Source organism: Strongylocentrotus purpuratus, unplaced genomic scaffold, assembly GCF_000002235.5.
Source record: "Strongylocentrotus purpuratus isolate Spur 01 unplaced genomic scaffold, Spur_5.0 spur5_scaffold_3, whole genome shotgun sequence".
NCBI lineage: Eukaryota > Metazoa > Echinodermata > Echinoidea > Camarodonta > Strongylocentrotidae > Strongylocentrotus > Strongylocentrotus purpuratus.
Window position 1 is genome coordinate 14,825,979 of NW_022145609.1, and position 16,070 is coordinate 14,842,048.

General features: G+C 34.1%; 1 protein-coding gene across 1 annotated transcript in view; it reads right to left on the reverse strand.

Moving 5' to 3' along the window:
- Nucleotides 1–2,180: 2,180 nt before the first annotated feature.
- Nucleotides 2,181–16,070, reverse strand: part of LOC585698 (receptor-type tyrosine-protein phosphatase S) — a 95,918-nt gene continuing 82,028 nt past the window's right edge. Inside the window, exons 42-45 of the mRNA XM_030996596.1 lie at nucleotides 15,480–15,614; nucleotides 14,527–14,652; nucleotides 8,955–9,242; nucleotides 2,181–8,178 (exon numbers count right to left, since the gene is read on the reverse strand). Of these exons, the coding sequence (XP_030852456.1) occupies nucleotides 8,092–8,178; nucleotides 8,955–9,242; nucleotides 14,527–14,652; nucleotides 15,480–15,614 (636 nt within the window). The 3' untranslated portion in view covers nucleotides 2,181–8,091. The remainder of the gene's footprint in view (nucleotides 8,179–8,954; nucleotides 9,243–14,526; nucleotides 14,653–15,479; nucleotides 15,615–16,070) is intronic.

Below are 16,070 nucleotides of genomic sequence, written 5' to 3' on the forward strand. Positions count from 1 at the left end.
CATGCATGTTTAAGTGTACGCGTATGACCCTGCGGGAAGTTTTTTTTATCACTTCCGGGTATGATGATGGGCCGATGTCGATATGATGAGCAACACTTCAACATACACGTCATCATATCGATTATCATTCAGATCAGAATTATAACATTCATGATTGAATAATATGATTAAATTCTGTAATTAATAAATCCTGTTCATTCTTGATTGATGTTAATTATTTTCTAGAAAATACGAGGCAAACAGTGAACAACAAGTCACAAATTGGGATGGGGGCACCCGGGGGAGGGGGGGGGGGGGGGGGGTTAGGCGGGGGGATGTGACCGTACCTCTCCTCAAATAACAGAAGAAATTGCATTTTGCATTCTGCAAAAGGATATCATTTGTTTATTATTTTGCGATGTCTTTAATTCTAACACCATTATCGAGGGCTTTGCAATTTACTCGATCATTATTTGCTATACCCCCCCCCTCATTTCCCCTAAGTTTGTGGTCGACCCCACCCCCAAAAAGTGTCTTTTGAGTTTTGTTATGTGTGTATGCATGAGGGGAGTGGGAGGGGAGGGGTCTTGCCCCCTCTATCAGCATGCATGGAGCCGTTCCTGGATCTATATAGGCTTTATATAGGGCCTATATATAAATGGACAGTGATTTAGGGATCTATGCACCAAAGAACGACAGTACCGGTATATTATATTGGATTAATATCAAGGCCTCCTCATAAAATTGATAATTTAGATAGCCAATTCTAAAATTAATGCTGGTCTATTATATAGGCTAATTATGTGCACTTCCCAGAATAAAAAAAAGAAAAAAGAAAAAAAAAGTAGTAGTCATATAATACAAGTTTATAAATCAAAGAAATACAGGTATAGTGGTATATACATAACACAATTATATACTTCATCGCACAAATGGTAAATTTTTGTATTTCTTGGGTTTCGTAAATCTCCGATCATTTTACAGGCTTACCTGAAGTGGCACAGGGGCACAGTGCTTGCATGCTGACCCCTACTTTTTCAATTAGTGCAATCTTTTGTTTAAATGTAGGAATTAAGGTGCCCCTATTTCTTTCTTATTAGTGCCCCTTTTCACCTAAGATAAGTGCTCCTATTCAAACCTGCAATATGTGCCCCTTTTACTTTTACAAGTGCATGTCCTTTTGCTTTAATTGTAACAAACTCCTCTTTAATCCCCTTACCAGTGCTCCTTTTAAGTTCTTCTGATGAGTACCCCTCTTTATTTCACACAATCGTGGCCCTTATTCTTTTGTCATAAAGGCCCCTTTTCTTCTAAAAAGTACCCATTTTCCTTTTGTAATAAGTGCCCCTCCCTCCTTTTTAAGTAATATCTATTTAAAAAAGTGGTGATTTTCACTCCTGCTAATTAGTACCCTTATCCTAACCTGATAAGTGCTCAATTTTCTTTGACAGGTGCCCATTTTCATTTGTAACAAGGTGCGTCTTTACCTTCTAATAATTGCCCTTTTAAACTTTGCAGATGAGTGCCCATTTTCTTTTCTAATAAGTTCCCTATTCCCTTCTGATAAGTGCACCTTCTCCTTCAATTAAATGCCTCTTTTCACCTCTGATAAATGCCCCTTTCAAATATAATGAGTTTCTCTAGTTACTTTGGATAATTAAAGTGTCGCTTAATTTTCATATGGTTGCCATTTGACAAGTTTCCCTCTATATATACCTATCACTAATTGCACAGTGTGCCCTTATTCGATCAGAGGTTAGTCAGATATACCCTCTGTACATAGGTGCCTCCTTTTCCAGAAAGTGCCCTTTTTAATGGTGCCCCCCAAAAAACAAATTTTAAAGATGCTCCAATGTCCCTGGCCTACACTTTTTATACCAATGCTGCTAATTCTAGAAAAACAGTGCGTGAAAGATGAAAGACGAGAGAGAGAGGGAGAGAGAGAGATAGAGAGAGAGAGAGAGGATGGGGGAGAGAGAGAGGGTGGGAGAAAGAGAGGAGAGAGAGAGAAAGAGAGAGAAAAGGGAGAGAGAGAGAGAGAGAGAGAGAGAGAGAGAGAGAGAGAGAGAGAGAGAGAGAGGGGATGGTTACTCCCCACTATCGTCCAAGTTCTTATTCTATCATACTTATTTCTCATTTCAATATGGATGCAGAAGTCAGATCTCACTGGACACTTAAAAAAAAGGCAATTACAACTTTGATTGTGAAATTATAATCAAATATCCCCTTTTATTGATGATTTTACATATAAATGGAAATTTGTGTTCATAATGTGCTACTAAGATGCAGTAGTCATATAATACAAGTTTATAAATCATAGAAATACAAGTAGATAGTGGTATACATACATTACACAATTATATACTTCATCACACAAAATGTAATTTCATTATTATAGTGTTTTGTTTAATATAAATTGCCATGCATGTACTTAATATTGGATCTACTTTTACATTTATTTACGGGTATTGTTGAACTAGTGGAGTATAGACTACAGTACTGAGTATATGTGCTGCATGAGAAGTAATATTATTAACACTTAAGATGAAATGGTTCAGTTTAAAGGCGTCTACATCACTGTATCAGTGTTTCCAACGATCACAATGCTTTCAACACACGGACAGAATAATGACAAATTGTCAGAAAAATTATCTTAACAAAAAACAGACTGTGTTAGACACAGAAGATAACAATATATGTTGCTGGTGAACTTTAGGAAAAGATGACTATTCAGAACAATATCTTCTTGCTAATCTACATGAAAAGCAAAAAAAATTAAGGAAATACAAATGATTTCTATAAAAATGACACTTTCACAAATTTTTTCTGCTCCTAGTAATTCATGTAAATATAAAAATCATTTCATATCCTTCAAATACTATAGCAACTTAAGTTTACTAAAAACTCATGCAGTAGAAAGAAGAATTTCTTTTCCTGTGCCATAACCTGTGGAATCTCATGAATTGTCTGTCCTGTTGTCTATTTCTTCTGCATGCAATTCTTTATTCAGTTGGGGGAAAAGGCCTTTAAATAACAAGGAACGCAAGGCCTCAAAAATGTTACATATTATCAACCTTAATTTTTTAAAACCATTTTAGGCTATCAGACAAATACCATGGACTGTCATATAACATGTCCCTAAAGCATCAGGCAAATTGTGAAATTTAATGTATCAAAAACACTGAGAGGCTTTATATTTGTATCATCCTCTTGGACATACAAATACGACTACTAAACCTATTTTATTTATTGTTTTATATGACATACATCTACTGCAATAAAATGAGTACCTAACTGTTCTACTGATGCTTTCTGCTTTCAGTATTGTTGACAAACCTGCCAAGACATTATTTGATTTCTTTCAAGCTTTACTGAGGATTTCCAAAATAATTCAATAACTAGTGTAGCCCAGGGCCGGGCCCGTTTCATAAAACTTTTGATGCAGCGGTAACTCCCGTTTTCTACGGCCAATTTCAGTTAAAAGATGGACAATGTGATGGGTCAATAAAAAACTATGGCACTTGGGGAGGGGGGGGGGGGGGTGAAATTTAGTTCAAATGTCACAAAAAATGGAATTGAATTAGATCTCAATATTTCAATTGAAACAGAAAGCTACCATTCAGCTGCACAGTATAATACTATATTAATGTTTATACTAAATTAATCTAAGAAAAGCGATATAAACAGAAAGACAGAAAAGATGCTTTACTTACATAAAAATAGTATACCGTTCAGTAATGGGTGAAGGGAGTAGAATTCAGATTGTCTGTACAATCTGATTGAAAAAAGGAGAATTTTCCTCTTGAAAATTTCCTAAATGCCGACTAATTGATGCTAAAATTTACAGTATACATACCAGATCTTTCCATGCTAATTTTTTGAATAAATGCAAAAAAATGTTCATACCTATACAAGCATTATATAAAAAGAAACCTCAAAAAGGGAAAAGAAAAGGGAAAACAAAGGGGGGAATAAAAGGCAGAGAACTGTAGAATTGAATGCATCTAACAATATGGCAATCAAGTTAGTAATTTGTCTTGAAAATGTCCCTCAACGCAAGGATGAAGTGCAAATTAAAAAAAAAAAAAAAGATTGGTAAAATATGGACTTAGATTTTTCCGAGGGGTTGTTTCATCAAGCCTTCAAAGTGATCTTTAAATAAGTTTGATAGACTTTAAGCTCTTAGATCAATTTATGTTGATGAAAACGCCCTTCCCCTACCCCAGTTCTAAAATGAAGGTGTTCCAATACAATTTTCCTTATGGGGGGGGGGGGGGGATAGCCTCACATACTTTCCTGGTCATTCCCATGCAATGTAAAGATGGTGTTTATAACAATATGATCATGGAGCATTTTCATCAAGATTTTATTATACAGTTTCTTTCTGACAGAGTTTTAAATGTATGTATTCCATGAACTGTATCACAGAGGCATTTGTTTGTATATTTGCCAAAATGTAAATTGTAGAAATTGGTCAGAAACAGAAACTAAAACATCAACACTCCTAAATTTAAGTTCTTATTCCTTATTCTAAGTATGACCACAGAATCAACTTTAATTGCCAAAATTCCATCTCAACAGCCATCAGAATCAAATATGATTTTTTTTTAAAAACTAAATGATATTATCTTTTCTTTAAATTTTGAGAGAATGGTGAAGGCTACTTGATTTGCTCATCCAACAATCACTGTTTTTGCATTACATTAGTCAAATTCCCAACTGATTGCAAGAACGATGCATTCAATATTTGAAATGCTGTGTTTAAATACTATATCAACAATCAATATTATGAGAATCAATTAAAAAAAGCCTCTTGACCAGAACATAGACTTTTATAAATCTATATACATCTAACAAAGATTTTAGTATTTATACACATTACAAAAGGGGTTAATTAAAAATAAGGAGTTGATTGGAAGTACATGCGCTCTTACTTGATGATGTATACATGAAAATATGAGATAAATTCAGATGATAACTAGATCAAGGATACTCTATACATTTCTTGAATTATCAAACTTGTAAAAAAAAAATTGGTATAATCCTTGGGAAGCATTTGTATAACAGTGTTAAGAATCAATATGTGTGTGTGTGTACGTAACACAAACGGGGTGTCGTTGCACAATTGCTTTATTTCTACTACTCGATTCAATCAACACCAATCTAAATTGGGTAAATGTGCCATCACTAAGAAGAGCAACGTAGGACAGGCATGGTAGGGGAAGCGGTGGATAAAATCTAAAATAAATCCTTTTTATTTCAACTCTCCAATACCCTTCCGTCTAAACTACTAAAAATGCAGTGGGCATAGAAACTGTAATACACAAGTAATTATCATGATTCAATGCGCAAGAGAAAGAATCTTTGAAACATGATTTACGAGTTGAAAAACACTTAAATAAGAAATATTATAATCATTTTGTCTACATGTACAAATAACTTACCTACTATTACAGTACATATGCCGTACAATTTCAAGATATAAAAATATCATTTCATTACTTGCTTATCCCTGTCATGTAAACATGTATAAATGCGTGCACCTAATAGAAAGTTTTTCTTCTTTGTAAAACATGTACAAAGGATATCATTTTTGCATATCATATTATGTACAGACAATGAAATATCATTAATTTAACATTAAACCATACAAAGATTACAAACAAGTAGCATACAAATATCATACACAAATACTCTATATTTCAAAACAGGACCCATACAATAGATTGCTTTATATAATGTTGATAATATGTGAAATCAATAGTAATATTCCTATATGTACACCATAAATGCAAATGACAGGGAAAGAAAAGTAATATCTCTCCTCTCACAGAGATTCAGTGACAATCTTAAAATAAAACTGACTGAAAGTACAATTTTTTACAAATTTAACCACTTAAATTCCTTCTCCTTTTTCACAATAAAACACAAAATAGTATTGTAGCATTCAGTACTGAAATCTGTTCTGTCTTTTGAAAGAGAAAATACTGATATTTATTATGGAAGTTTCTATTCATGGTACACGAACATGTATATCAGAAATATCTCAATTATTGATTTATCTTGCATTTGCTACACACCTCTATTAATTTTTATGAAAATAAATATTTTTCCTCCTTCAAAACTTTACTCCAACTATAATGTTAGACATTTATTACATTCATAACACTTTTCTGCTTAAGTACCTTGTGTATATAAAAATTCTTTACTAGAAAAAGCAGAATAAAAAAATAACCAAATAAAGCAACTGATGTGTAAGGTAAATAGAGACATAATTTTCTTAAAGGGTGGGTGTAAGGATTAGCCTAGTAAAGAGGTTAATAGGACTGACTGCATAGATATAGTGAACAACTTGGCTAAATGTTTCTTTGAAGACAAATTCTGTGTACGTCCTTACTTTTGTAGGAATTAGTGATTGCGGCTGTATACATATACATCCAACATGGCCGTCACATTCACGGTAGATACCGAGCTTTAATTTAATAGATGAACAGGAATGCCTTCTTTTTTTCGGCATCTAGGCAATCCAGTAAATGCCTATATTCTTTGTAATGGTTAACAGCTGGGGTATGATGTCTATTCTGAAAACAGTTTACACCACTATTTGTAGTAATGAAGAAAAAACATGCAGACACTTAATTGTGACATATGGAATGAAATATAATTCATGGCTTTGTTTTGGAATGCTTTAGACTAAAGGGAATTTTTACAAATATGGAATGTTTTCCAGTCTGTGCTGGAAATGGACATAGAAAAAGAGTGCAACAGGCAAAATACAACGAAAAAATGGAGAGACGACTTAAAGGACTGGTGATAATCTGGATTCACATAGCATCAAAGAAAACGTCTCTACATATGTTCTACATTTATTAATACCCCAGTCACTGGCACCAAGTAATCATTTTCTGCTTTAAAAAAAACACCTTTTTTTGTGATGAAAGTATTTCAAATTGTTTCAACTGGAAGTATCTTGATTCAAGGAGAAAAAAAATCTTATCTGTTTTGTAAAACTTGCACCATGAGATTAAAGAGAAGCACTATTTTATAAAAACATTTATACTTGCAGACTACATTCACAGCACAGAATTGATGTTTTTTAAACTTTAATTTACAAGCAAAGATCATGAACAAATTCGTAATTAAAAACACTTCTTTCATTTCAAAGTTGAGTAGAAAAAAACTATTTCCAATAAATTTCAGTACTATAAAATGGAACATAACAGTACTCTAAGTTTTAATAGTACAGTCAATATCGATAGCTCTTAATTCTAACAAACAGTAGCAATTAAATGATTTGGTATATTTTTATATGTACATTATTTAAGTAGATTCATGAATAGTTATTTGTGTTTGAAAGTTTACAAATGTGACTATCATGCGATGTACATGTACATACTTCTCTTATTTGCAATAATATATCAATGAATTTACAATCTGTATACATATACAGCGCACACACGTTTATTCGTCTGTCATCTCTTCTCGCTCAATACTGCATTAATTCCTTCAATCTGTACTATATATGTGCTTCTAAAATTATTCAAATTGGCAACACATTGTAGTATGCTCATTATGTCCTTGCTCGACAAGTGCAGCTCATGTACATGTTATGCTCTCTACTTGTAGACAGGTAAAATCATCTAATTTGCATCATTATTTTAAGGTGATCAGTTTATTGTGTGCGATGTACCGGTATGCAACTTACGGATAGCAAAAACTACTACCAATTATTATGTACATTCATTGTGTAAAAATGTTTATTACAGTGTCATGACTAAGACTTGTGATTCATTTGCCTACTGTATACATGATTGCCTATCACATATTTCCATTACAAATTTTTAAAAAAAGTATTCTCTACTTTTTGTTGGTCAGACATTAAGAAAGAGCAGGCACAGACTTCTCATACAACTTTGCATGAACATTGTTGCTATTTCAACGTGCATGTAGAATTTCACAGAAGTGACAAGTCAGGTACAGTATTACATGCACAATGTGACAAAGGTACTTTCATTTTTTTTATTTCCAATTCCTCAGTCAGAGTTGTGATTCAACTTATCTATGTACTGCACAAGTTCCATACGAGTTCAATTTAACGCCGATTACTCTGCACTAAACGCGAGGCACAAAGTTCTGGTATTCGGTGCTTTGCTCCTCTAAGTATTCTACCATGGCTGAGTAGCAGAACTTGAATTGAGCCTGCATTTGAAAGAATGTCAGAGTAATAGAGAGAGAGAGATAGAGAAGGATTGAGAGATAGAGAGAAAGAGAAGGATTGAGAGATAGAGAGAAAGAAAGAGAAAGAAAGAAAGAGAGAGAGAGATAAAGTGAGAGATAGAGAAAGAGGGGAAAATTTGAGGAAGGAGAGCAATCAAAGAGAGAGAGAGAGAAAGAAAAAAGAGTGAGACCATGCAAGATAGAAAACAAAAAGACAAAAATAGGAAGAGAGAGGGGGATAAAAACAAATTAAAATGATTACAGTTGACAATTCACGATGCACTCATGTAAGTGCATGTACATTTTAGTATTTTTATTTTATTTTTTATTAGTAAATTACTCACAAAGATTAACAGACGGATGAATATGCTTCATCAACATCTACCCTAGGCTTCATTTTATTAAAGATATACAGTAAGCTTTGCAAAACAATTTAAGGTAATGTTTAGGGTGATGGCATGAAATAAACGAGGCATGTATAAACACATAAAAATTGAATGTATTTGTGAGCTGGTCTATTATTCCATGATGTATTCACTACAAATGCTGAATATCATCATTCACTATGTCACGTCCCTGTTGTGCTTCACCTGGAACCCGTTTCACAAAGCCTTTTTTAGATGAGAAAATGACAAAAATCAGTGACAAATCTGCTGATAACCAATCAGAAGCAAGGATTTCAGTAGCTTATAACACAAAATGTCATTTGTCACTGATGACAAGTCTTGTGAAATGGGACCCTGGACCCATGCACTTACCAAGTCCTGGACCATGTGAGGGCGCTGTTGCCTGAGGCCTCTGACAGTCTGGAAGACATCGATCATGCTCTCCTCCTCCATACGGCTCATCAAGACATTGAGGGCGATGAACACCCCCGTTCTCCCCGACCCCGCGCTGCAGTGCACCACGATGGGTTTGGGCCCCTGTTCCTTCTGATGGAGGTGCGACTTGTTGACCAGCCGCATGAGGTCGATACCGGACTCTGGTACGCCGACCTCAGGCCATCCCCGGAAGTGGTACTGACGGATTTTGCGGATGTCCTTCATCTGTTGAACAGTACAAAGGAAAGAAATGTTTAATCAAACATTTTTTTCATTTCAATATAAACCAGATGATAACATACTGCCAGTATCCATAGCTAAACACTCTACAGTGTATACAAATTGAAGATGCTAATGTCAAGTGAAATCAGCTTCTCAAATGGCCTTTATTTCATTTGTATTAGAACCCTTCTATTGTAAATAATAACTTAAGATCTCACGATCACCCATTATTGTACAGTAAACACTTCCCTGGATTATAGTCTATGGCTGAAGTATCCTTTCATGCATTATTTCATTAAGACAACCATAGTCATATTCCAAAAGAGTTAGGTTACTTTAATTTGTCTTTCATCTCATAAAGGGTTTATGAATGTAATCATAAAATGATTATCCAAAGAAGAAAAAAAAGCAATATTGTTCTATAAATTTGAAAACTCTACCATCATCAGCTGAAATCAAAAGTTCTACTGCTGATTTGTTTTTAAAGTTATTGACAAAAGTCAATCAAAGTGGTCTGAAGTTACTTTGCACTTTGGTAAGGATATCTAGTTATTTCCATGATTTAAAAAATAGTATACCCCATACCCATATAAATGAAGAGAAAGATCTTTGAACTTTTATGAGAAATATATAGCTGACATTAACCCATCCATACAAGTGTGTGTAATCTTACTTCTCCTGCAATACTCTATGACCAGTTCTTATACTAAGACTACCTATTCAAAATAGAAGCTTTAAAGTCTCATAGTTACACTTATAATTATTTATCTCTATACAAGAGAAACCAAATGTTGAAACATGACCAGTAATACCTCTGATATCAAAACACATTAGCAAGAAGGAAGTACTGCAAAAAAAAAACCCACTCCACATTATACATTTGTGTAAAGTTTGCTCTAACTCATGTAAATGAATTTCATTTCCAATAAAGAGAAGTAGAGAATGTACACAATCTCAAAATCATTCGCTGTTACAAGCTTTATTGCAATTTTCTGGATCAGTCTGCGAGTTTGATAATGTTGCTTGAGGTTGCAGTTGCTTTGTATTAAATTTTGTAGCAGAATTCACAGTACCAAGTGTAATCACTTTAGTAAAGATTAAGGACGGATGCTATATTAGAAAATGATTGAATAGCAATGAATTCAATTTGTGAGAATGGAAGTACGCTTTTAAATATTTGAAAATGCCATCAATCAGGTCCAGACGATTTCTATTTGAAATATGAAAACTGAAATATAAATAGATGCAAAAGAAAAGTAACAATTAAAGCATGACATTTGCAGAAAATTTGGATAAACGGATTATCAATTTGCTGGTCGGAATAATTTGTCTAGAGGAATTAGAGCAACAGAAAAAAGAAGAAGAAGTTAACAAAATAAGATACAAACAGCTCTGATATATTTGTATCAAAGGCATTTGTACTTTAAAAGATCACAGATGAAAGGTGAAGAAATCTGCTTCACTAAAATAATAAAAAAAAGCAAAACAAAACAAAACAAAACAATACAAACAAACCACAACAAAAAACACAATAAGAGAGTTATCAGCTTGTTGATTTCTGAAATGCTTCTATTCCTGCATCACTATAGCAATGGATTATTAATATGAAATTACGATATATAATATAAGATAGATTTATACAAGATTCCAGAACCTTAAATATTCAAAGTTGTGCCTGAATACATGTGTAATAATGCATGTGGGGGCAAATATTTTTAAACCAATGCAAGTTTCTATTACATATTTGTATACAAGCCAAAGTCTCACATCACAGGCCATTGGCTGTGAATTATTTCTTGTTTCCTAGTAATTTTGTACTTGTGCAATAAAGTGATGTATGTGGGTGTATATATATATATATTTCCCTTTGACAGCCATATCATGTATCTTGATAGAGTGTGCACTGTGTAAATTACTGGATCAAATAGTGTTAAAAAAGGCATTTCTGATGGCATTTATTATGGTTTATCCCAAGTTATTCAACCAAGACTTTAGACCAATACACTCTCCCTTGCTACATCGTACACACATCATTTGTGGTATTAGTAATAGTAAGGACAAGGGCTAGTCAAACATACTTCAAAATTCTATTGTGATTTTCTACATGCACACATTTTGGTGCATAATCAGTTATCCTTCCATCTGTTTGATACACATGTAAGCCTATTGTATGTCATTTGATGAGATGTTGTGATGTTGCTATGTGGGTTATGCCTGTGTAAACTTTAAAGCCTTTAAAACCATTCATTGTCAACGATATACACCAGTTTTCTTATTAGCACATGATAGAAATTTGGTTTAGAAGGACACACAGTGAAGGCTCGTTCAGATATGATGCATCAAACTGCGTTTTTTAAACATGAAAATTAATGGCAACTGCACACAACAAAGACCCTACACATAGGAAACACAATAAGTCATCTTTTTTATGAGTGCTGCAGTTGAACATTGTGTATCTGAAAAGGGCTTAAGCAAGATAATCGCCCCAATCGAAAGAAAGAAATTTCCTTTCAAAAAATTCCTATCACTGCAATTTCTATCGAACAGATCAGGGCCCATATTCAGAAAACCTTGCTAAGCTAGATGTCAACTAGTGTAGGCTATAGTAGATAGTAACATGTACTGGTAGTTGACAACTAGGCTTTATAGTAAGGTTTTATGAATACAAGCCTAGAGAGAGAAAGCCATGATGTCACAAAGAAAAGGAGATTAATGATGAGCTATGGCATTTTTTGTCCTGTATGTTGTTGGCAGTCTAACAGAAACATCTTTAGTAGTGGAATTCTTATTAGTTTCAGGTAGTGACAGGAATTACAATTTGCCCAACATCTTTTTGCTGAGCACATGACAAACGATTCAGAAGTTAATTGCCCCTAAAATAGCAGCATGATTAATTAAAACATGAAATACACATGTAAAACAAGCAAATAATAGGTAGATACATTGATTTATTGTGGTAAATCAAACAGCAACCCCTATTAAATAGACTATATGTTTAATCATGTGAAGACCCAACTCTTTTGCGATATATAAATCTACTTCTACTTGAAATAGAAGATTAATATGATCCACAAATATATGTATTTTAACTTTGATGGGAGACATTTAAGTGATATGGTACTTGGATTTTGTTTTTATCATTATGTATTCTTCATCTCAATAATGGATTCAAAAAATGGATGTAAAATAGAAGAGAGAGTTTAAAGTAGTCACCCAAAGAAAATTCATGACAACTGATAATTATGGACAATTATATATGGATGGAAAGATTTTTTCTTGAAAAACATGAATAATTTGCTTAAAAATCATATAGATATCATTGAAAGGCGTCAAGTGCAATTTTGTGGGTAGCTGTGTCTCACATGTGACGTCACAAATTTTGATGCTCTACGGAGGTACGCTGAAGGCAGAAAATCAGGATCTCAAAATAAACATTTTTGAGAGATGGTTACTGCGGGCCTCAAACATATTTTGAAGAGGAAAGTTGTTATATTCGATCAGTAAAGCTTCCCTTTGGCAAAGATATGAATTTTGCATCAATTCAAAATACTTAAGATTCTTTGTGATGATAATGAAAGAGAACATGAACTGCTAGAGTGGAATAGATATTAAAAGAGCTTGTATTGATGTAGAATGACAAGCGATGAAAGCCTAATATGTCACAAGTTTAGGATGAATCTACTGAGCATTGTAAAGCTACCTGATAGAAATAAGATCTGATAAATTTTTCTTTTCACACACATGCAACCTGAAAGAAAAAGCTATATCTCAATAATGGATACTAAAAATGGATGTAAAATAGAAGAGAATGTAAATCATCATGATGATAATGAAAGAGAACATGAACTGCTAGAGTGGAATGGATACGAAAAGAGCTTGTATTGATATAGAATTACACGCGATGAAAGCCTAATATGAAACAAATTTAGGATGAATCTACTGAGCATTGTAAAGCTACCTGATAGAAATAAGATCTGATAAATTTTTCTTTTCACACACACGCAACCTGAAAGAAAAAGCTATATCTCAATAATGGATACTAAAAATGGATGTAAAATAGAAGAGAATGTACATCATCATGATGATAATGAAAGAGAACATGAACTGCTAGAATGGAATGGATACGAAAAGAGCTTGTATTGATGTAGAATTACAAGCGATGAAAGCCTAATATGAAACAAATTTAGGATGAATCTACTGAGCATTGTAAAGCTACCTGAAAGAAAAAAGATCAGATAAATTTTTCTTTTCACAGACACACACACACGCACCCCCATAGGCATATCTATTGTAAAGCAAGGACTCATATGAGCACCCTAGTAGGTTTATTACGAGGATGGTTTTGTAGGAATACCGGTATAACATCCCCACGACAACCTGAAAATTTACTGCCTAACCGAGGACCTACATTTTCCTTGCAAAGAGAGCACCTAAATAAAAATACCCCTACATGAAAGGGCCCCAATTTTTAAATAAACAACATACAGGGTGCTTTTGAACCAAGGAAGTTGTCGTTTTGCAAGTGGTCATCGAAGTGAAGGTACAGTTCTTATGAATGTCCTTGGTGCCCACCCACACACACAATTACACACTCTTGCAATTTCATCATTATTGCTTTGGAACTGAAAAAAACAACAACAACATATTAACATTAATATTTAAACATCACACCAAGCAGGAAAGAAAAACCACATATGCACCCTTCTAACTTCACAATTTAGCGAGTTAGCATTGTTTATTTTCTTAGTTTTTACTCTTAAGACAGTTATGAGTTTGCCTTCAAGCAGATGGGTGCAATTTCCAGGTATTCTGTATTCTAAAGTACATTCCTCATTATAAAATCAGCCTACATGTGGTAAAACATCATTTGCCAGTTGCAAGTTGAGTTTGAATATTGATATCAAATACAGCATACCACCCAGCACTAACAAAATTGATTTCAGTTCCTATACACATCAAAGAGTGGTAATACATCCACCTGCAAAACATGCCACTCAGTACAACAGATATGCATGGATTATGCCGAGGTGAGAGTTTTGCACAGATTATGTTTTGAAAAATTGTATTTATATCAGTTTTCATAAATAATACCCAGTGGTATACAAGCTATTAGTTCCTTGCCCCAAGGCACAAGACAGAAGCACATATAAGTGAGAATGTGCTGAAACTTGCCATTTTAAACACAGTATTATTCATTGCCATGTTTTGTTTGCTGGGTGATATCATTAGTTTTGATTACAAGACATTTAAGGGTATAGTGTGCTGTTTTGTCTGACTGCTCTCTTACAGGAGTTGGTGGGGGAGATTCGACGTTTCCGTAGAGAGCGGTTTGAGAATCGCTTTCAGGAATGTCACCTCCCTCGGCGAGCACTTCTCCTGCGGCGTCTGTATTACCATAGATGTTCTGCATCATCTACATCCGTTCAACAAGAGGAAACACTTAATAGGATAAACCTTGCCCTACAGGAATGGGATCACCTTCGGATACTACAGTCAAACCTGTTTATAGCGACCGCGGGAAACACAAAAAGTGGTCTTTGTAGACAGGTTCATTTAGTACATGTTTCAACGAGAGCCCATTTTCAAGGGAAACAAAAATGTGGTCTTTGTAGACAGGTGGTCGTCACTAAAGCAGGTTCGACTGTATCTATACATATAACTACTTGAGAGAGATAGTTACATTATTAATTGTCCTGATTGGTCAATTATATCATGGAGATTAAAATAATTCCCTCTTTCATTTGAGTGTGTACATTGTTCCTCAGGAAATACATGATCATGTAAGTTTCATTTTTTTATTCTTGGCCCTGTGACCTGATATATGAACATGGAAGCTTATGCAAGTCACAACTACATTGCATTTCTCTTTACGTATTTAATCCAATCCAATCCAATCCAAAAGATATTTGATATAGCGCCTTTTTCTTGCAGTTATATATACATGTACCTTGAGCAGCTTCAAGATAAACAAGCCCCACTGCGTCATCTAAATGATGTGAATGAGGAACTTGCTACACAAAATGTTGCCAGGAATTGAATTACAGTCATCCGTTTGAGAGTAAAGACATTTAATACTGAGGTCACTCTGGTTACAGAAAGAAATTAATGAAGGATATTATAGAGAAGGAAATTATAGAAAAATATACAAGGAAATTATAGAACGATGTTATACAGGGAAGTTATAGGAGGATATTATACAAGGAAGGACATTGCATGGCTACAGAAATGAAAGAGTCTTACATGTGCATGTGAGATCTCGATATCTCTGACGGTGAAATCGTCATCCTCCTCTGATTCTTCTACGAGCGTGACGGAGATGTCCCCTTGCTCTTCCGTTTCATCGATCTCTAGAGGCCAGTACTGAGCGCACATCTCCTGCAAGAGGTATGGGGTACATCAAGATTAAGATTGCATATACCAATGACTGATGCTTAATTCTGAAACTCATGATTTGAAGTACCAATGACCACTTTTGTCGCTTCATTATCTTTCGCATGTATTTGTTCCTTATTTCATCTATTTCTATAAGCGTGATGTATTTATTTCTTGTAATTATGTATTTTTAAAAAATATTATTGCAATGCCAGTGGAAACCAAATTTCTGTGTAACTTGTTTGCAAAGAGTGACAAAGACCAAATAAAATATCTTGTATCTCTTGTATCACTAGATTCCTGTACTTGTCCAGTTTAACAATGGAATTATTCATACCCCTCGTAAATTTGATGGTTTTTGTGCTTTTCGTAATGCTAGAATGAAAGGTGGACTGGTTGAATTAGGGCCTTTGATGAATACTGTTAGATATAAGCTTTAGTATTTCATATCCTCAAGAA